The sequence below is a fragment of the Phoca vitulina genome, unplaced genomic scaffold (genome assembly GCF_004348235.1).
Source record: "Phoca vitulina isolate PV1807 unplaced genomic scaffold, GSC_HSeal_1.0 scaffold20, whole genome shotgun sequence".
NCBI classification, from domain to species: domain Eukaryota; kingdom Metazoa; phylum Chordata; class Mammalia; order Carnivora; family Phocidae; genus Phoca; species Phoca vitulina.
The window spans coordinates 10,217,348-10,240,592 of record NW_022589723.1 but is presented as its reverse complement, the minus strand read 5'-3'; the positions used below and the strand labels follow the sequence as shown (position 1 = coordinate 10,240,592).

The window sequence follows — 23,245 nt, the reverse complement described above, 5'->3', positions numbered from 1 at the left end:
AATTGTGCAGAGGTCGAGACATTCTCAGTGTGCTGGGGGAGGAGTTGGGGCAAGGATTCTCCACCTCTCTTTTCTTGCTCTTGCTGGGGCTGTTAGTACAGGGGGCTCTTACTCCTTGGAGGCCATGCAGACCATAAGGTCCACCAGCTGGTTACTGTAGCGAAATTCATTCTCATACCAGGAAATGAACAAAGGTGGAAGAGTGGGTATCAGTGTTAAAGCTGCAGGAGACAATATCATCCTCTGAGGAGGCCCCCCAAAGCCTATTTACTCCAACCGTCACCATCATGTCTTGGGGACAAGGCTGGCACTGCGCCAGAAGATGAGGCTATCTGTTGATCAGGGAGGAGCAGAGAGCCTCCTTGTGGCTTTAATAAGCACTTTTTAATGACTACTGATACCTTTTCATGTGCTTCATCTTCTGTTTGTATACCTGCTATTAAGGTCTTTTCATTTTTCTGTTCATTTCTTTAATTATTTTGACTGCCTTTTGAGTTTTTAGTATTTTGTGAATTTTAAGAATTCTTTATTACAGACAGGGCCACCTGGGTGGCACAGTCAGTTGGGCATCTGACTTCAGCTCCGGTCGTGATCTTGGGGTCCTGGGTTCCAGCCCTGAGTCGAGTTCCCTGCTCAGCAGAGTCTGCTTCTCCCTCTCACTCTGCCCCTCCCCCAGCTCATGCTCTCTCTCAAATTAATAAATAAAATCTTAAAAAAAAAAAAAGGGGGGCTCTTCATTACAGATACAAGTCCTATGCTGGCTAGATGTTTTTTATAGTATTTCTCTTAGTTTATGGCCTGTCTTTTAATTTTAACAGGTCTTCTGGAAAGCAAGTTTTTAATTGAGAAATTCAATTTCATTATATTTTTTGACATTTATGATCGTGGTTTTGGTGTCCTATTTTAAAAATCTTTATGAGCCACAGGTCACAAAGGATTTTTTTCCCTTTATTTTCTCCTATATATTGTATACTTTAAAGTATTTACATTTAATCTATGACATTAACTCTTAAATCTTGAAATAATTTTTATATATAATGTAAAGTCATGACTGAGGTTCTCATTTTATTCTTGGAGGCAGGAGAGGGTGATTTCTAGCTATCAAATTGCTCCAGATCCATTTGTTGAGAAAATCATCATTTCCTCATTAAACTGACTTGGCATTGTGCCAAAAATTCATTGAATTCATTGGTCTTGTACTTTTGTGTATCAACTTCTGAATTCTCTGTCTCACTGATCTCTAAGTCTTTATCCCAAATACTTCAGCTTTACAATAAGTCTTAAAATCTGGTAGTGTAAGTCTACCAACTATGTTCTTTATTGAAACTGTCAAAGAGCCAAGCCATTCTCAGTTCTTTGCTTTTCCATACAAATTATACAAACAACTTGAAAATTTCTACCAAAAAACCCTGCTGGGATTTTCATCAGAAGAGCATTTTTTTAAAAAATATTTTATTTATTTATTTGAGAGAGAGAGAGAGTGAGAAAGAGCATGAGAGTGGGGTGAGGGGCAGAGAAGCTGAGCAGGAAGCCCGACGTAGGGCTCGATCCCGGGACTCCCGGATCATGACCTGAACCGAAGGCAAATGCTTAACCGAATGAACAACCAGGTGCCCCATGAAGAGCATTTATTTATTTATAAATCAATTTGTGGAGAATTGTATCTTACCAAGAGAGTCCTCAGATATACAAAAACAGTCTACCTCTCCATTTATTTAGTTTTTAAAAAGTGCTCTCAACAATGTTTTGTAGTTTTTAATAAAAAGGTCTCAGGCAACTTTTGTCAGATTTATTCTTAAGTGTCTGATTTATTTGGATGCTATTTTAAATGGTACTTTTTATTTCAATTTCCAGTTTTTATTGGCATATATACAAATATATTGTCTACTGATATTATTGTATGCTATAAATTCGCTAAACTAACATAGTTCTAGTAGTATTTTTGTAGATTCCTTAGGATATTCCAATGTATGAATAAAACCAATTTTACTTCTTTCTTTCCAATCTGGATGCATTTTCTTTTTCATGCCTTACTGCACTGGCTAGGACCTCCAATACAATTTTAAATAGACATGGCAAAAGAGGACATTGTCCTCATTCCTAATCACTGGGGGGAAAGCAGTCTTTCACAATTAATATGTTGTTTGTAGAGTTTTCCATAGATGCTCTTTATCAGATTGAGAAAGTTTCCTTCTGTTATGCTTAAGAATGTTTACCAGAAATGGATTTTGTCCATTTTTTAAAATATCTATTGAAATGATAATATGGCAGCACCTGGGTGGCTCAGTTGGTTAAGTGTCTGCCTTCCACTCAGGTCAAGTTCCCAGAGCCCCAGGATTGAGCCCCACATCAAGCTTCCTGCTCAGTGGGGAGTCTGCTTTTCCCTCTCCCTCTGCTCCTCCCCCGACATGTGCTCTAATAACTAAAATCTTTAAAAAAGAAATGATAATATGGCCTTTTTCTTTTTTAAGTCTATTATGATAATGGTGAACAATGCTCTGATTATTTCCAAATGTTAAATCAACCATGCACCACTGGGGTAAATGCCACTTGGTCATGATGTATTATTCTTTAAATATATTCCTGGATTTGTTATGTTATAATTGTATTTATAATCTGTACGTACATTCATGAGAGATAGTACTCTACCATTTTCTTGTAATGTCTTTTTCTGGCTTGAGTATCAAACCAGTATTATGTTGGTCTCATAGAATAAGATCATTTTATGGAAGCATTTACATAAAATGGGCATTATTTCTTCCTTAAATGTTTGCGAATTCACCAGTGAAGGCATCTGGACCTAGAGTCATTACTGTGGAGTATTTCACTACAAGTTCATATGTATAGGGGTTAAGCAAGTACTTATTTCTTCTTGAGTGAGTCTGGTAGCTTTGTGTCTAACAAAGTATTTGTCCATTTCATCTGTCTAATTTATTGGCATTAAACTGTTCTCTATTAACCTTTGGATGTCTGTAGTAATGTCAATTTTCATTCCTGATATTGGTAATTTGTGTGTTCTCCTTTTTTCCTAATCAGGTATCAATTTTATTTTCTTCCCTTTACATAGTTAACTTGTAGATAGAGACACGTCTCCAACAAAACTCTAAGTGGGCTTAGGAAAGCAGAAATGTCATGTTTTATCCTTTCTCTTGGTACCACCCATAGTAGCTAAGCACAGTGCCTTTACATTAGCAGCAGTATTTTTTTTTTTTTTACATACAAAAGGGTAAACAGATGATCAGGTGAAGGCCAAATATCAAAAATCATATTTTATACAATAGAAAAAAAAACATGAAGACTTTCAAGTCAGAAAAACTTGGGTTCAAATCTCTACCACTCCCTTAAAACCAAGTTGACCTTGGGGAACAAGTTACATAAACTCTCTAAGCAAACAATTAGTGCAGCATTTGTAAAATGGAGAAGCCCTTTTATAACAGGTTTTAAGATTTAAATGGTATAACCCTCATAGAGTGCTCTGCATAAAGAGGGATAACCAACAGACCATGAAAAAATGCACAACATCACTCATCATCAGGGAAATGCAAATCAAAACTATAATGAGATATCACCTCACACCTGTCAGAATGGCTAAAATCAAAAACACAAGAAACAACAAGTGTTGAAGACAATGTGGGGGAAGAAAGGAACCCTCTTGCACTGTTGTTGGGAATGTAAACTGGTGCAGCCACTCTGGAAAACAGTATGGAGGTTCCTCAAAAAGTTAAAAATAGAACTACCCTATGATCCAGGAATCACACTACTGGATATTTACCCAAAAACTCCAGAAACACTAAATCAAAGGGATCCATGCACCCCTACGTTAATGGCAGCACTATTTACAATAGCCAAATTATGAAAACAGCCCAAGTGTCCACTGACTGATGAATGGATAAAGAAGATGTGGTATATATATACAATGGAGTATTATTCAGCCATAAGAAAAAATGAAATCTTGCCATTTCCAACGACATGGATGGAGCTAGACGGTATATTGCTAAGTGAAACCAGTCATTCAGAGGAAGACAAATACCATATGATCTCACTCACATGTGGAATTTAAGAAACAAATGAGCAAAAAAGAAAACAAAAAAGACAAGCCAAGAAACAGACGCTTAACTACAGAGAACAAACAGATGGTTATCAGAGGGGAAGTTTGGGGGAAAGGAAATAGGGGATGGGATTAAAGAGTACTCTTAATCAAGAGTACACTTAAAAATTAATTTTTTAAATCAGTGTTAATTACTGATGATGATGATCTCTTTGACATCAAACTGATTTTAAATCCTTCCTAAGCAAAGTGGTTTCTCTTTAAAAGAGATCAGAATATCTTCTTTATTCTTAATGCTACAAATGTCAGAAACATGTGTCTAGATAGAATCTTCTTAGAGTTACTATTGCCTGCTATTCAGGGGACCCTTTAAAACTGAAATTTCATGTCCTTTGGAGATACTTTTTCCATCATTTGAGTATTTCCTCTTTCATTTTCTTACCTCTACAACTTCTCTAAATCAATTTTTTTCTCTCACCTACCTTTTTTCAAAACAGACTAAAAGATTTCTTCATCTTCTTCCAGTTTTTATGTCTATTTTTGTTTGGTTTTGGTTTCAGCAACATTTTTGCCTCCAAGAATTCTTCCCTATTTCTGTTCCTTTTCCATAGCAGTCATAACAAAAATATATTCCTTCCTTTCCTCATCTTCCCTAACAGTACAAGAAAACTGATGGCTCCTAGAGCACAGTAAGACATGTTTTTTATAATGGTCTAATATCAGTGAGAAAAACAAAAACTACTTTGATAATTGGCTAGCTTTTGGAGTTAATTCAGGTCAAGAATAAGACACAGGGTAAATACACTTAAGCAAAAAAGCAAATTAATAAAGCCTAACAGATACATACTTTTCATACTTACATGGCTTCTGTAACTTATTCTTGTTACTTTGAAATGGAAAAGTATTGCTTTAAAGTGCAAAATGTGAAAAAACTCAGGAGATACACAGAACTAAACTAATAATTCTCTATTTTATTTCATTTTAAACCTTTTAAATCTTATTTATATAAAGATCGTTTAGGTATATGGAGGCAGTATCTTATTTAAACACTGAAATAGCAATTAGAACAGCCTGGCACTGATCACAAAATAGCAGAAACCAGAAACAGGCACAGACATAAATATTTTTCAATTTACTAAATGACAGGTGACATTTTAAGCCAGTAGGTAAAGTATTTCTTCACAGTAAGTCATGGTAAAACTGCCTAGCCATATTAGAAAGAAAAGATTCCCTACTACAAATTTCACACCAAATAAATTCCAGATCATATTATTTATTTTAAGCCCATTTATTAATCTAATTAGTATTTTTTTAAATCTTGCAGATAAAGACATTCTAAGCAAGACTCCAAAGACAGAAACCATAAAATTTTTTTTAAAAAGACCACTAGACTTAACCATCCCTGCTTTTTCCTTTTTCAGAGCAAATGAGAGAATAGGGAAGAACTATTAACAAAACTAAAATATAAATTACAAAATTATAACCTGTGAAAAATGAAGCTCTTGGAAATGTAGGGAAAGGGGTGCCTGGGTGGCTCAGCCAGTTAAGCGGCTGCCTTTGGCTCAGGTCATGATCTTAGGGTCCTGGGATCGAGCCCCACATCAGGCTCCCTGCTCAGCGGGAAGCTTGCTTCTCCCTCTGCCTGCCGCTCACCCTGCCTGTGCTCTCTCTCTCTCTCTCTGTCAAATAAATAAATGAAATCTTAAAAGAAATGTAGGGAAAAACACATGCAAAGAATTCAAAAAGTCAAATTTACAGAAGAAAGTTTATGACAAACGGACAATCAACCTACTACTTGAAGAAATATAAATTTTAAAACAAAATATCAATTTCTGCCTATCAGTTGAACTATTCAGTGTTAAGAGTATAGAAAATCCAGCACTATCCAACTACTGGTAAATATGTACCTTGGTACAACCCTAGAAACATCTATAAACCTTCAAAGTGCTCTCACTGCCCCAGCAATTCCACTTTTAATAGCCTATCGTGAACATGGATGTTCATCACTGTACTGTTTATAATAAAGAAAATATAAAAAGGCTAAATGTCTGACCAAAAGGACTGTAATAATATGAAGCCATTAAAACTAAAATTATAATATAGGTCTATACTTGTTGATATGGAAAACAAAACATGACTTTATGATACCAAACTTCTAAAGGTTATGATACCACATACACACAGTTCCATTTCTATGTAAACATGTATGTATACACACAAGTGTATTAACAGAAAATCCTGGAAGAACATACACTGAAATATTAAACATCTACTATGACTGAAATAAGTATGTGGCAATCAACAGCGAATGTAAATATAAACTGCCAAAAAAGGAATATTAGTCTCCTAAACGAAGAAGCAAAAAAATCTTCAGTTGTAAGGGAAAAATATATTCAATGTTATTTGAACAAAATAAAAAGCTATAGTAGAAAGGAAAAAAATCAAGAATGATACAATATGTAATTTGGTGGGTCTACTTAATATTTTATCAAAAAGGAAAAATAAGCTTTTCAAAATAGTACATAATGCTTAACTCAGTTATGCCCTTATCATGTCCCCAAAACTCCAATCACCTGGTGAATGGCTCAAACCAGGACCAGAGGGTCTTGTTACAAATTTTTTTTTTTAGAAAATAATGAAATATATTAGCTGACTTGACTGTGATAATCATGTCACAATGTATACATATGCCAAATAGTCATGTTGTACATTTTAAACATATGCAAATTGTACCTGTCAATTATACCTCAATAAAAGCTGGGGGGGGGAGGGAGTGATGGGTTATACTGATCATCTGCATATTCAAAGAACATGGGAAGAAAAGGGAGACAGAAAAATAGGTGAAGCTTCAAAGGCATTCTGGAAGTCCAAATGAGAGAATGATTCAAATGGAACACAAAAAAGCCATCTTCAAAAGAAAAATTACATTTAAAAAAGGTGTGTGTGTGTGCGTGCACACAAGCCACAAAGAAAGAACATTTAAGAAAAAGAATTTCTCAAAATTCTTACTAGACCACTGATTGAAGGATTAAAATAACAGTAATATTTGAAATAACCAAACTGTTCTAAAAAAATAAAACTATACACTTTTAACTCTCAATTAATACTCACTGTATTCTAGCTTCTTTCTCCTCTTTTTCTCTTTCAATTGTTCTTCCTCCTCCCTGACTCCCTCTTCTTCTTCTCTTTGCTCCTCTCCCAAAGCATCATAAAATACTGGATCACGATGAGCAGCTTTCCTCTGGAAATGCTTAGCTTTGGAGCCTCCTTTAACAAGAACCACCTTTCTTTTCAAACACGTGCAGCCAAACATGCAGTCTGGTCGGCGGCAGTGAGCAGGCTGGCGCTTTTCCAAAGCTAGACTGGAACACACGCAACCCAATCGACAGAAGTCATTGTTGCATGGAGGGGCTCGTTTCCTTATGATTGTGTGGATGGGTTTAGTTTTGAGAGACGCCTAAAGTTAAAATAAAAATTTGTAAATCTACTGAATTATGTCCCAACACCACCCACAACTTACAAGTCAAATACTAGTCTGCCTTTTTGGACTCTGAACACTCAGTACTAATAGCACAAGATTAGCAGTATATTTAAAGGATGGAACATAAATATAACCAGGATTCTGAACAATCTGCCTTTCTAAAGCATAGCACAGACAAGAGACTATTTAAATTAATTATGAGCCAGAATACCAATAGTGATGAATTTATTCTCAGTAGAAATCACACATAATGTTGAGTAAATGCAACAGAGTGTGTATGGCCTACAAAGCCTAAGATATTTACTGCCTGACCCTTTACGAAAATAGTTTGCTGACACCTGCTTTCCAGTAACTAATAAAAAGGGAATAGGATAATATGTACGTAACAGTCTTTAGGGATGATTAATAATAAAGGACACATTGTGTATTTAATCCCAACATCTCATGATCTTCAGGTCTAGAATTTAGTCACATAATTTAAAAATGGAAGGTTAAGGCACAAAAATTTCATGACCAAAAAAAAAAAATTAGGCACATGCTGTTGTATCTTTTCACATGCACCAGAGGCTGCTAAGATAGGTAAATCAATAAGTGAAAAAGTCTCAATATAAAATTTTATAAAACACAAAGGCTTTTTCTCCACAGGTTTGTAATTTTTAAAAATTTTCTGAAATGTAGTACCTTTTAAGGAGAACTTTCAAAGCGGTTTTAACAAGATTAGCAAACATACTTGCCCACATGCTAGAGAATGAAATTAGAGATTTTCAGAATGGCCAGCTGACTTTATACAAGGTGAAAGACTCCCAAAAGCACAACTGTACTGTCTCCCTCTACTGGCAGGAGGGGATCTACACTAAGATGTCTAGTTATAAAGAACAATACGGAAGACAAGACAATCTCCTTAATTATCCTATCAGGAAAGTAACTCAATGCCCCATCCTTCCGCCAAAAAGCCCATTCCCATTTCCCCTCACTAACCTAATTCTTTCCAACCATGAACTACTACACTTCTAAGAAAACCAAGAGATACTTACTTGAGCAGTAAGCAGCGTTGTTAAGGATACATCCGCTCGCTCTTCAGTGATATAGGTCCTTGGTTTTCCTTCCCAAAGTGCACAGTCTTCCAGGTCCATTAGCTTCACTTGAGATTTAGACAAGCCTGGAGGGCGAGTTCCCTGTTGCTGTTGCTGCTGCTGCTGGTGTGCCTGCCGCAAACTAATTTGCTTTGGAAATGTATTTTCATCTAAAGTTGGCACAACAAAGTTATTCACCTGATTTTCTGAGATGGTACTTGAAGAATTCTTGGCAACCTTATCTCCTGGAATCATATGAGCATGTTTCTGCTTTGGTGAAACAGGGTAGGGTAAAATGGATTTGTAAGATGATTTAGTTCGGCCACCAAAAGTTGCCTGTTTGTTTTGAGACTTTGCCTTTCGAGAAGCAGGGGGCACAGAATGAGGTTTCAAAGAGTAGGAGGTAGAAGGGGAAACGGTAGATTGTTTCTTTAGTACACTGTCAAGCGTTCGTACATAGCTGGTACTCTTGGTGGGAAGCTGGTATACCACAGGAGATGTGGGAGCATTAGAAGAGAAACCCATACTTGTTTCCATCAGCTTGCCTTCATTTTCCAAGTACTCATCTAGCTTATCACTGCAGAAAGCAGAACGGTTTTTCAGTGGACCTTCTGAATTTCCACCTAGAAATAAAGAGATGCAGATACTTAAATATATGGCAGATCTTTAGATCTCTAGAAAAATACACTTAAAAAGGCCAAGAGTATTAAGTTATAAGCTACTGAATCTTGTAAATTGTCCCTCCTCAGAACATAGGAAAAATACGTAATATTAAACCAAGTGAAGAGATGGAATCATACATTCATTACATTAAAATCCCCCATTATCTAAAACCATCTCATTACATATATTTACATTAATTTTTGTGAAGTGCTAACAACAGTAATAATTAACATTAGGAGTCTACAACCTTTAACAACTTATGACCTTAGCAGAGAAACCACATTTAAGTAAAAACATAAGAGCAAAAAATATACTTAAGTCAAACCTCAACAGAACACCAAGAGATTATTTAAAAGACTGTAGTACCTGGACTCTGATGTAAAACACACAGACACAAAAAAGAGGAGTATAAAATTTAGTTTTTAAAGAGTGAAAAAGCAAATGTAGTAGACAGACAAGCATTATACTATTATTATACTATTATACTATTATAACACTGTACAAAGATTCAAAGATGAGAAAAACTATTTTGGATACATGGTAAATTTATCTGGCTAGAATGTAAACTGCAAATAAGTGCAGTAGGAAAAGCACTAAGAAAGGAGACCAACAGGCATACAGTCACAACATTTGGGTTAGAAGTTTACTTGGAAGTGTAATGCTGTCAGGAATCACTCTACAACTCTGAAGTATACAGTTCTGAAATAATACTTGAGAATGATGCTTATGATAACTAGAGGAGTGGGGAGCCCAGGTGGCTCAGTTAAGCATCCAACTCTCGATTTCGGCTCAGGTCATGATCTCAGGGTTGTGAGATCGAGCCCCACATCAGGCTCTGCACTGGGCATGGAACCTGCTTAAGATTCTTTCTCCCTCTCCCTCTGTGTCCCCCCACCACCCACAAAAACTAAAAAATGAAAATGAAAAAAATAACTGTAGGAGTAACAGAAAGGAAGTACAATTAAAAAAGGGTTCAGGGATTATTCAAGCCTGACATGGTTAGGGATATGGAACATAGGGAATGAACAGACATTGGCAAGACAATTATTTTCCATTTATTTTAAGGCATGCAAAGAAGAGATGAAGAAAAACAACCAAAACTTACTTTTAACAAAAGGCTTTGGCCACATGTTTCAGACCACATTTACAACTTTTTAAAAAGCTGATTACCTTCACTCCTAGATGCAGAAGCACTATGAAACTTTCCCCTCCATCCCTTGATTTTGGTGAAGTCATTGGTCTTCCCTGTCCTAGAAACAAAGGGAAACCCAGCATCTATAAAAGAAAAAGTAAATGAGATGACCAAAATTCAAGCCAGCTAATATTTAATATCTAATTATTAAAACTTATTCTAAAATGTATAAATCAGAGTGCCTGGGTGGCTCAGTTGGTTAAGCAACTGCCTTTGGCTCAGGTCATGATCCCGGAGTCCTGGGATCGAGTCCCACAGCAGGGAGCCCGCTTCTCCCTCTGACCCTCTCCCCTCTCATGCTGTTTCTCTCTCTCTCTTTCTCTCTCAAATAAATAAAATCTTTAAAAAAAAAAAAAAATTAAAATGTATAAGTCATTAAGACTATGCCACTAGGCAAAAAAATCTACCTTAGAATATCCTAAATGTCTCTAACAAAGGTAGTTTTTTTATTTATAACACAACTTTGACTTTACAAATACTACACACTCACCAGGAGAGGCAGGGTTGGTTCCCGTAAGGTTCCAGAAAGGAAAGCTAGTGGCTGGAGCCAAAGGTAGCTGTACTCCCAAATACTTAAGATCAATGCTCATTGTCGGATCCACTGAATTCAATTTTAAGCCCACTACAAGGAAAGAGAACCACAAATTACATTGGTTTTTTTTTTTTTTTTAAACTTTTGAGGTGTGGGGAGAGGGTACAGGACAGAGTGGAGAGCAGAAAATAAAAATAGAAAGTGGCAGAGGGATTTTAAGGTGACCCCATGATTCTCACCTCCTGATATTACGTATTTCTGTAATCCTCCCTCCTCCGCTTCCCTTGATTGCGGATAGGGCCTGTGCTTTATTTCTAGCATACAAAAAGTGGCCAAAGGGATGGGATGTACATGATTTGGTGTAAGTGATAATATGAGTGCATGTATCACCCATCTTGCTAAAGCTGCAAGGGTATAAATTCTGCCAACAACCTGAGGGAACCTGGAAGGAGAATCCTCCCCAGTCAAGCCTCTGAGGAGAAACCAGACCTGACATCTTGACTGAAGCACTGTGAGACATAAAGCAGAGAACCCAGTTAAGCCATGCCCAAACTCCCAATCCAAAGAAAACGAGACAGTATGTATCTTCAGTTTATGGTAATTTGTTAAGCAACAATGGATAACTAATACATAAACAGAGAAGAATTAAGATCCTTTGTGATCCAGAGACTTTCTAGAACATTTAATACAAATTTGCCATAGACTAAGGCTTCTGGCCCGAATTATGGTTCCTAATTCCCTAATAATTATTAGTGATATTTATGGTTAATTGAACCTTAAATATAACTTATTTGTAGATTAAGAGGTAATCTTTTGGGAAAGTATTTACTTAACATATCCTTTTACAGCTTTTGGTGGGTTTTTTTCCCCTTAACATTTTACAACTGAGATTTGTCTATGTTGACAGATTTATCTCTGGATCATTTATTTCACCACTATACACTACTCCAGATTATGAATATATAGTACTCCCAATTTATTCACCATTCTTCTACAGATGAGAATTAGGTTGTTTCCTATTTTTCTTTTTAATTTTTTGAGTATAGCTGACACACAGTGTTAAAATACCACTGACTATATTCCTTATGCTGTACCTTTCATTCCTGTGACTTACTCATTCCCTAACTGGAAGCCTGTTATCTCCCAGCTCCCTTCACCCATTTTAGTTTTTTCCTATTTTTAATAATTACAAGCAATGCTCCAGTGTAATTATTCATTGTGTACAATGTGCATCACATATGTGATGTGTGAGAGCTTCTCTAGTGCATTTAGCTTTTCCTTGTGACATTTAACCAGGAATTGAATTGCTATATATTGGGGTATGTTCATGTTCAAATTGTATTGGATATTGTGAGTGCTCGACATATTTGTGGCTGCCCAAAATATTCCAACACCCTTCCCCCAGCTGTTACTTTTCTCCATTATAACTCCAACCTCTGCAAGGTGGGTGTTAGGGAAAATTCATTTTCCACCTTCCCTTGCAGTTTATGTGCAGACATGTAACACAGGTTTTGCCAATCAGCTATACCCATGAAAGACTTCAATTTGGGAAAGAGCACCATGAAGGGATACTACGCAGAACTGTGTGAACAAGGGTGACGGTGTTTGGCCAAGTAAAGAATTTTTAGAGGCAGAAGTAACCAAGGTCCTAGCTCTACGTATACTGTGTGCAATGTCCATATTAAAATGGTGGTGATTGTCCAGTGTTGTGGGACCGCCTGTATGAGCATTCAACAAAAGTAATGTGGGCATTTTTCTGACTGCACAGTCCCAGAGTGTGTTTTTCTGGCTTTTCAGGAGATTGTGTAAGTCATCTAATACTCTTTAATAAATTTATTTTCTATTTCGTCTGTAAAGTCTGGTATTTACTAAGAAGTTTAATGATACACTTAGTTATTCTGAATCCTTCTTGTATAATGGCACATAAAATGATTAATTAGGGGTACCTGGGTGGCTTAGTCAGTTAAGTGTCTGCCTTTGGCTCGGGTCAGTCCTGGGATCAAGGCCCCCCACCCCACCCCCGTCGGGCTCCCTGCTCAGTGGGGAGCATGCTTCTCCCTCTCCCTCTGCTGCTCCCCCTGCTTGTGCGTGCTCTGTCAAATAAATAAAATCTTTTAAAAAATGATAATTATACAAAAAACTGGGATAAACCTGAGGCTGCTTGTAGCTGGAGACAACCAGCTCTACAGTTATTAACCAAATGAGCCACCCAGACACCCCAAAAATAAAATCTTTTAAGCAAGTAATTCTTTCCTCATGTTTCCAATCAATCAGGTAAAAATACAATTGGAAGTCAAAACAACTGGTTTCTATCTTGTATTTGGGCTAAATTTCTCATGGCCTTCACTTCCTCATCAATTAAAATATTAATCCACCACACCGGGTTTTATGTTTTAAGAATTTATTGTACCTTCTCTATGAAATACTCTGTAATACAGATGGTAATAGAGATAAAAGACGTTTCCCAGACCTCAAGGAACTTTAGTGTTATTTTCCCAACTGACTCATTAGAAGTTATAATGGCGTAAATAAGTCCCAAGAGAGGTAAGCAAAAAGAAGTAACACTCGAAAAGCCCAAGGGAATGTGGTAAAATTTTACTGAGTATGTAATTCTTAAATTAGAATAAGTAGAATTAACTAGGAAAGGTGGGAAGGGATAGCAGAGTGGAACCACAAAGCAATATACTCAGAAATTCAAGTGAGAACTGAATCCTAAATAAAGGATAAAATAAGATATTCTAGTGCTTTGAGAAGAGAAAAATACTTATTATTGACCAAAAAATGCCAGAACAGCTGCCTACATAGATGATAAAAAAAAAGGAATTAAGTTGATAAAAAATGTACCCGTATGTAGACCTACAAACTCTAGACCCCACACAATCAAATTTAGAGACTGTTTTTCCCATTTGCTTGTCTGTGTTTACTTGTATTTTAAACTTCCACTTTCCCCCAAAAGTGAAAGCAAGTTCTAAAAACAACAAAAAGATGAAATTTATTTTAAATATACCTATCAATATTTTTAAAGCCATAAAAGTAGAAGTCAATGGCACATAAACCATGTTCAAAGTAATTCCCAATTTAGCTTATCTATACTATCCTGAAATGTTTGCCCTGCAAGAAAGTCCTTCCCCATTTAACACATACTAGAGAGACCTTAGACTTAGTTGGTTTCCTATGAATGAAGAATAACTTGCAGAAAAGATAACTAAATAATTCGCAGAAAGCATATCCCCAAAAAACATAAAATCCTTTCCACATATGACGGTTTAAACTAAATTGTAACTTCTAAATGCTTTTACCTTTTCACCAGATTAGGAACTACTTCTTAAAAACATATTATCACACCATTACAAAAAAAAGACTCCTAAAGATAGAACTGAAAAAAAGATACACTTCAGGTTCAAAGGCAGACTCACCATAGTTTAAAAAAAAAAAAAAAAACGCCTGGGATGCCTGGGTGGTTCAGTTGATTAGGCATCAACTGACTCTTGGCTTTGGCTCAGTCATAATCTCAGGGTCATGAGACTGCGCCCCCAATCGGCTCCACACTGGGCATGGAGCCTGCTTGAAATTCTCTCCCCCCCCTTTGCTCCTCCCCCTGCCTGTGCGCATGTGCGCACCAGCGCGCTCGCGCTCTCTCTAAAAAATAAAGCATTTTAAAAAATGCCTGCCCCAGCTAAACACACTAAAATATAAAGGACCCACAAAAACACATTCAAGAGGAATAAACTCCTATGTAACTAACCAGCATAGAACTGAAAAGCAAATATATATAAAACAGAAAAGCTCCAGGTAACCGTCAATTTAACACTACGCTCAGTATATTTTTTAACTAAAAATTGTCACAGAGCTCTAGAAAGATGGCCATAAAGGAATTTAACATTATAACTGACAAAAGTTCATTAGTGATATAATAGACAGGTTGCAACAACTTTACAGTACAATGTGAAGCAACGTAAGTCAATCAGAGAACACAAATACCATGTATTTTCACTCATACGTGGAATTTAAGAAACAAAACAAATGAACAAAGAGAAACAAATGAAGAAACAGACTCTTAATTATAGAGAACAAACTGATGGTCACCAGAGGGGAGAGGAGTGGGGGGGTGGGGGACATAGGGGATGGGGATTAAGGTGTGTACTGTGATAAGCACTGGGTGATGTATGGAATTGATATATCACTATACTGTACATCGGAACCTAATATAACTGTATGTTAACTAACTGGAATTAAAATAAACACTTTTTTTTTTTTAAGATTTTATTTATTTATTTGACAGAGAGAGCGAGAGAGCACAAGCAGGGGGAGCAGGAGAAGGAGAGGGAGAAGCGGGCTTCCCGCCGAGGAAGGAGCCCGATGCGGGGCTCGATCCCAGGACCCTGGGATCATGACCTGAGCCGAAGGCAGATGCTTAACCATCTGAGCCACCCAGGCGCCCCCTAAAATAAAAACTTTTTAAAAATTTGGGGAAAAAGGTAACTCTCTGGTGCAGAGAAATTCCTATTAATTTATGCTCATACTCCACCTCAAGAAAGTGGAGCATAACTTCCCACTCACTAAATATGGACTACCCAGTAACTTCCTTCCAAAGAGTACAGCATGGAAAGGTCAGTGATAAATCATGTTGATAAAATGTACCCTTGATACAATGGGATGAGAATGACATTCCACCTCTGTGATCTTCCTCTTATGAACATATAACCTCAGTCTAACCTTGAGAAAAACATCAGATGAAACTCAACTGAGAGACATTCTACAAAATATCTGACCAGTACTCCTCAAAATTGTCAAGGTCATTAAAAATTTAAAAATTTGAGTAAACAGGGCGCCTGGGTGGCTCAGTTGGTTGAGCAACTGCCTTTGGCTTGGATCATGATCCTGGAGTCCCGGGATCGAGTCCCGTGTTGGGCTCCCTGCTCAGTGGGGAGTCTGCTTCTCCCTCTGGCTCTCCCCTCTCTCATCTATCATTCTCTCTCAATAAATAAATTAAAATCTTAAAAAAAAAATTTTTTTTTTTTTAGTAACTGTCCCAGCCAAGAGGATCCTAAGGAGACATGACTACTAAATGTGATTTCCTAGATGGAATCCTGGAACAAAAAAAGTAAGGGAATCTGAATGGACCTCAGTTAATATTAATATATAAGGGGCGCCTGGGTGGCTCCCGTCGTTAAGCATCTGCCTTCGGCTCAGGTCATGATCCCAGGGTCCTGGGATAGAGCCCTGCATTGGGCTCCCTGCTCAGCGGGAACCCTGCTTCTACCTCTCCCACTCCCCCTGCTTGTACTTCCTCTCTCACTGTCTCTGTCAAATAAATAAAATTTTTTAAAAATATATTAATATATCAATATTGTCTCACTAACTGTAACAAATACACTAATGTTAGATGTTAATAATAAGGGAAACAGAATGAAGAGTATATGGGAACTCTACTACGTTCCCAATTTTTCTACAAACCTAAAACTTAGCTAAAATAAAAAAATTTTAGGGATGCCTGGGTGGCTCAATCATTAAGCATCGGCCTTCAGCTCAGGTCATGATCCCAGGGTCCTGGGGTAAAGCCCTGCATCTGGCTCCCTGCTCAGCGGGGACTCTGCTTCTTCCTCTCTCCCCGTCTCTCCCCCCCACACACCCCCCCCATGTGTGCTCTCTCTCTCTCAAGTAAATAAATCTTTTTAAAAAATTTTTAAATTGACATAGAATTCACTTGGTAGCAGTGAAGTAGAAATGCTTCTACGAAAATACCTTCAGAGTTCAAAAACAGATGATAATTTCAGGTTGATAGGAAATAAATCAATCTGGATGTAGTAAAGGTACTACAGGAGACAGAAAAAAATATAGTTCTGTGGAAAACAAAATTAAGATTCTTATTTTATTTTAGCAACAAGACTACCACCACCAGTAAAAACACTTCCTCAGGCTTAACATTTCTTCCACAACTTCAAAGCAAGCTCAAAAATCTTTTCAAGTTTTTTGAGTTTCCAGCTCAAAGATTTTTAAGTGCTTATATCCTAAAAAACAATGTAACTCCACAATTAACAGAAAAGCAAAGAAATATGACATTATTGGAGTAAAATTTAACAAATTATTTCAATCATCAATTTTTAGAGAGGGACCTTAAAGGGACACCTGTGATTGGGATCACTCAGTTACTACAAATACTTAGCCAGTGTAACTTATTTTTCTGAAATTCTAAGTCTTAACAAAGGTTGAGGAGTGAAGGGATATCTGCCAAAACAAAACAGAGAGAAAAACCCAAAACAGATCTCTACCTCACACCTTATGAATAGTACCTTATGAATTACAGATTTAACCGGGTTTTTTTTGGTTTTTGGTTTTTTTTTTTTTTTTAAATAAAACTATGTGGGGCGGCTGGGTGGCTCAGTTGGTTGAGTGTCCAACTCTTAATTTCAGCTGAGGTCATGATCGTGGGGTCCTGGGATTGAGCCCCGTGTCTGATTCCACACTCAGCGCAGTATGCTTATCCCCTCTGTTTCTACCCCCACTTGCACTCTCTCTCTAAGTAAATAAAATCTTTTAAAAAATATAAAACTGTAAGAATACAGTTGAATTAATTTTAACAACATGAAGATTAAGTAAAAACTTGTACATGACACCAAATGCAGAATCCGTATAGCAGATGAAAACTGATGGTTCACCCACATTTTGTTTGGCTCAGTGTTTAAAGCTTCGCCCAAAAGACTAGTATCAGCTTCTACCACTTAGAAATTGAGCATCTTTACATAAAAATGCTGACTTCAGTTTTTACTGAACAATGAGAATTTCTGAAAATACTGGGCCAACCTTCCCATATGACAATAATCCACAGATGTGATCGCCCCTTTAGAAGAGGCACCTGTGCTCCAGCCTGCCAGAGTCCAACCTCGTACACAAAACCAGGCTAATTTTATTTGGCTACCTGCTTAGTTTCCAGGAGCATTTGACTTTGAACCACAATTACGCAGAGGAAAAAGTTAGATTTGACTACAATGTATGTAGGAGAAGGAAAAAACAAACTCAAACCTTAACCAGCCAGGAAATAATAGGCAAACAAACCAAAGCAAAAAAGACCAGCAGGTCTGAACATATTTACCTCTAGAACTAAGACGGAAACAAAGGTAGGGATCAAGTTGAAAGATATTTACATATTATCAGAGTACATAACTAACAAAATATGGAAGTAGGAGGGAGAAAAAAAGATAAAGGAAAAATTAACTGATAGAGGTAAGAGAATATTATTAAAATAGCAGAAATGAAAGCTAACAATAAGCAATAATGTTATTTACTATTAAGACTATGATGTGACTGTAATTGTCCCATTACAATCCACAGTACCCCTCTAAGACCACACTGTCACACAAGCAGCCTCATATTAAAGCAAAAGTTCTTCAAGTATTACTAGCTGATTTAGAAACTGAATGATCATTTTATAAATCATTTTGTTAGCATATACTACTTAGACTCTCATATAAATGATCCATTATATAATGTAAATCAGCTCAACAATCCTTTGCGGGGGGGGGGGGGGGGGACTGACTAATAGTCAAAAACTCAATAAACTACTCCAAAAAGCACACCTAAAATCAAATATACAAGAAACTAAAAACTGGGGCATGGTTTACAATCTCTCATTTACAGCAAGTGGCAACGTCAGTAGTTCCTATGATGGTAATAAGTATAGAGCAATCCCTCCTAATCTGCAGGGGATACATTTTAAGACCCACAGTGGATATATTCTAAGACCCTCAGTGGATGCCTGAAACCACCTAGTACCAAACCCTGATACACACACATACACACACACACACACACACAATGTTTTTTCCTAGACATACATACTTATGATAAAGTTTATAAATTAGGGACAGTAAGAGAAAATAATAAAATAGATTGTAATATATTACAATAAAAATTATGGAATGTGTGGTCTTTCTCAAAATATTATACTGTTCTTCTTGTGACGATATGAGATGATAAAATGCCTATGTGATAAAAATGAAGTAAGGTGAATGATGTAGGCGTTGTGACATAGTGTTAGGCTACTACCGGCCTTCTGACCATACGTCAGAAGTAGGACTAGTATAGATTTCAGTATTAAAATACAGGATTAAGCAACATAATCAAAGCCAAGATAATTTATTACAACAAAATAGAGATAATAGTGAAAATTTTAACTGACGTCCCAGGCAATACATGAAATACACAAAATATGTTTACAGTCACACAATGAGAAAAGTATTCTATTTACACACTTACATATTACTAAGTAGGACCCGCCCCCACAAAAAAAAAGCACACAAAAACAAAAGCAACTAAAACTTAAAAATGAGAAATAGGGAAGAAAATACTTTATTATGATAGTTTTTAAATGTGTAAGATATTATGCTTCACAGAGACAATATCTTCAGAGTTGGAAATGTTTTTGTTATGATAAAAAAAAAACAACCCTAGAGAAGCTTTTAAATTAAGAGAAAGAATCAGAGAAAAACACAAGCTGAGAGAGGCACTAAAAGAAATGAAATCAAGGATGCGGGGGGGAAGGAGGAAAAACAAAAATGGGTAAGGAGAACCGGGAAGGGAGAAAAGGGGAAAAAAGAGAAAAAAGAGAACAAAATTAAAAACTGGCTTGTATTTTTTTTTTTTTAAATATTACCTTCTTGAAGACCAGGATGTATCACCTGCTTATGCCGCAAGGCCTTCAAATCTTCTATCAATTCTTTTTCCAACTGGGAAATTCTTGCTCTGCAACCTACTCAGAAAACAAACAATAACAAAATAAGTTGCTATATACTAAGAAAAAGAAACACTGCATTTTTCACTTCTAGAGCCAAATCCCAAATATCTCTCCTTTTAAACTATTATATAATACCTGGGTCATTTGTGGTTGATGCCTGAAGACTACAGGGTTCTTCAGTTGTCCCATCAACTGCATGAATGTCAAGAGCTTCCTATATATAAAAAAAGAAAGAAGTTCCTATCACTTCTAGAAGTTTAAATGTAAACCAGGAACCTTTTTTTTCTGATTCGGTATTTTCTAAATGTTCTACATTAACAGCATTTCAATCAGAAGGGAAAAAGGCAAAAAAATCTGAATAGGCTCATATGCTCATAAAACTGTTTATGCCAATTTACGTACTGATTTCTTATAGCCTATGTAAAGACAGATTACTCAGCAATTAACAGAGAGGAAAAGACCAGCTAAAGAGAATTCAACCTCTCTGTAGCCAATTTAGAAATACCAGGCTTCTATAAAGATCTAAAAGAAAAATAATGTAGTTGGAGAGCTGCAGTAAAATAAACTATCTATGTGTGAGACAACAGAATTTCTAAGACAATATTAGTTCTCCAGTGGTACTCTGTTATTGTTGATGAAAATCAGAGGATGGGGTATTCTAAAATAGTCAAGTTTTCATGTATGTATGCCTTTTTAGAGTCCATAATGATGTAAATTCCAGTAAGATCCAACAATTTTTAAAATTCCAGCTAAATGCAGTTCAACAATCATGAACTGAAATCAAAGCAGACATTTAAGTCCATTCAAACAAAATACCTTAAGTGGTGCCTGTTAATTAAACCAAACATTTTGGAGACACTCCCCTCCCTACACATACATCTTCACCTAGCAGGTGCATTCGAAAAAACAAGATTCTAAGTTAGTTATCAACCAGTATACAATTCCAGAATCACTATCTGACCTCCAAAGAAATGCTGAAAATGATAATCTTACCTTCGATTCAAAGGAAACAAAGAGAACACCATCCACGTCTTCCAGATCAGGCTTCACATCTGGAAAGGTACTCCCAGGACCCATAGGAGTGTTCTTTGTAGAAGTTAAAGATTTTCCTGTGTTTTTAGGTGGTCGCCCTGCCTTAGAGAGTTTCAATTTTCGCGGCCTTCCTCTTTTTCCAGGGACATTTGAAGGGGCATTCTGATTAGCATTCACAACCTTGGAGGTTGTTGAAATCTTAAGCACAGTTGTTCTCCTTCTGCCCAAGTCCTCTTTTCCTAAAAATGGGTCCCCAGCTGAACTCTTTGAACTGTCAGGTATTCTTTCTGTGTTAATGCTGTCAGATAGCTCAGGATATTTCCATTGAGGCTCTTTAAGTAAGGGATATTTCTGTACCACTCTGAGATCTGGTGAATGTTTTCTAAGACCATTTTCTGATTCCTTGCCTAAGCAGAAGCCAGTCTCATTGGAATTTTCAATGTACGTAGGCAAATAGTCTAATTCTGTCAATACAGAAGATTTATCCTTTCGAGATGTGGAAAGCATGTTATCAGGGAGCTCAGAAATCTTCACTGTACTTTTGGTGACAGCACAGGGCTCCAGATAGACTACTGGCATCTTTCCAGCGTCTAACTTGAACATTTTAGCTTGAGCAACACCTGATGGGCTATTTGGTAGCCATTTAGAAGACGGATGGTCAGCTTCTAGGTTATCAACTTTATTGTGCCTCTTTAGCTGTTTCTCTAGAATAGGATCATCATCACTGTTTGAGTATACATCTGTTTCCTCATCTGTCTCTTCCTGTTTTATAGTTACCCCTTCCGGGCACTCAGCAAGTTCGTATTCATAATCATCTACAGGCTCCTCTTTAATAACAACATTGAAGTTTCCATTCGGGTCTAATGGTGACACTACATGGGAACTGTCTTCAAAATTGTTGGCAACAAGACTGAAGAGACAGGGGAGGGAGGTTAAAAAGGGCAAAATTAAGACTCAGGAGGAAAAAAAGAAAGACTGTTGGAAACCAAGTGACACATCAGATATCATGAGCCATTCTTCAAAAAACACTGTATAACTTAGCAAAGTTCTCAAAAGCAGTTTATCAACATCACACTTTTATCCTTTCCATCAATTTCTCATAAAAACTATATAAAGAGTAAGGTTTTAGTAAGTAACCTTATAACAAATAAAAAGAAAGATATAACACTTATTTACTAATGGTATTTTTCAAATAAACTCAATTTTGAAAGTCAGCTGGCAATGACCCAAAATCAAACTCTAGAACTAATCCACACACCAATTAACCACTAACAATAAAAAGCAAACAAGTGTCCATTACAACTAAGAATTGCAATAAACATCAGGAAAGGACTTTCAAACTGCCTGATCTGTTTTAATTGAGATAAAATTCATACAACATAAAACATAACTGGCTGGCTCAGTTGCTAGAGCATGCAACCCTTTATCTTGGGGTTATAAGCCCCACGATGGGTGCAGAAATTACTTAAAAATAAAATCTTTAAAAAAAAACATAAAACATAACATTTTAGCAATTTAAAAATGTACAGGCCAGTAGTTTCTTAGTATATTCACAATGTTGCTGCCAGGTGATTGTCAACTTTAAAATAGAAAAACTCGGGGCGCGTGGGTGGCTCAGTCATTAAGCGTCTGCCTTCAGCTCAGGTCATGATCCCAGGGTTCTGGGATCGAGTCCCACATCGGGCTCCCTGCTCCGCGGGAAGCCTGCTTCTCCCCCTCCCACTCCCCCTGCTTGTGTTCCCTCTCTCACTGTGTCTCTCTCTGTCAAATAAATAAATAAATCTTTAAAAAAAACAATAATAAATAAATAAAATAGAAAAACTCACTTTCAATGTAATGAATCCACCATTAATTCTTCCAAAATAAAAGGGGAGGGTAGTTGAAGGCAAGTACATACAACCCAGTTAAACTCAGTGTTTATAATTCATAAAAAAAAAAAAAATCATCTTTTTAGCTTCCCCCTCCTCCCAATTAACCACTGAAAACATATAAATTGTACAATATAACTTGAGGACCTGTTAGAACTACTCACTAACCCAATTAAAGTCACTTGTCTTTGTAAAATTTTTCATTAATCTCAAATACACACAAAGCAACCCTAACAACAATGCGTAGTTACTCATTCCTTGCACAACTTAAGATCTTGACCTTACTCAAATCCTTCAATGGAGGACTTCCACTTCCAGTTAGAATGTGGAAGATCACAAAGACAATCAATTCTGTCAAAACAATTAGAAAACATTAGGTAAATTAAAACCCTTCTCTTCTTTAAAGACCTCAAAGACCTCTAGTCACAAGTCCAAATGAACTGAATTCTAGAGAGGGACCAGCCTTCTCCAGCTGGCCACAGATGAATACTGCTTTAAACCCTGAGTACCAGGACGCCTGGGTGGCTCAGTCGTTAAGCATCTGCCTTGGGCTCAGGTCATGATCCCAGGGTCCTGGAATCGAGCCCTACATCGGGCTCCCTGCTCCGCGGGAAGCCTGCTT

The 23,245-nt window shown here is 36.8% G+C and overlaps 1 protein-coding gene across 9 annotated transcripts in view; it reads right to left on the bottom strand.

Moving 5' to 3' along the window:
* Nucleotides 1-23,245, bottom strand: part of MGA (MAX dimerization protein MGA) — a 166,550-nt gene that overhangs the window by 48,598 nt on the left and 94,707 nt on the right. For all 9 annotated transcript variants that reach the window (XM_032418052.1, XM_032418053.1, XM_032418055.1 and 6 more), the window contains exons 3-9: nucleotides 20,717-21,665; nucleotides 19,859-19,937; nucleotides 19,643-19,738; nucleotides 10,948-11,079; nucleotides 10,436-10,540; nucleotides 8,564-9,225; nucleotides 7,160-7,505 (exon numbers count right to left, since the gene is read on the bottom strand). In XM_032418052.1, the coding sequence (XP_032273943.1) occupies nucleotides 7,160-7,505; nucleotides 8,564-9,225; nucleotides 10,436-10,540; nucleotides 10,948-11,079; nucleotides 19,643-19,738; nucleotides 19,859-19,937; nucleotides 20,717-21,665 (2,369 nt within the window). The remainder of the gene's footprint in view (nucleotides 1-7,159; nucleotides 7,506-8,563; nucleotides 9,226-10,435; nucleotides 10,541-10,947; nucleotides 11,080-19,642; nucleotides 19,739-19,858; nucleotides 19,938-20,716; nucleotides 21,666-23,245) is intronic.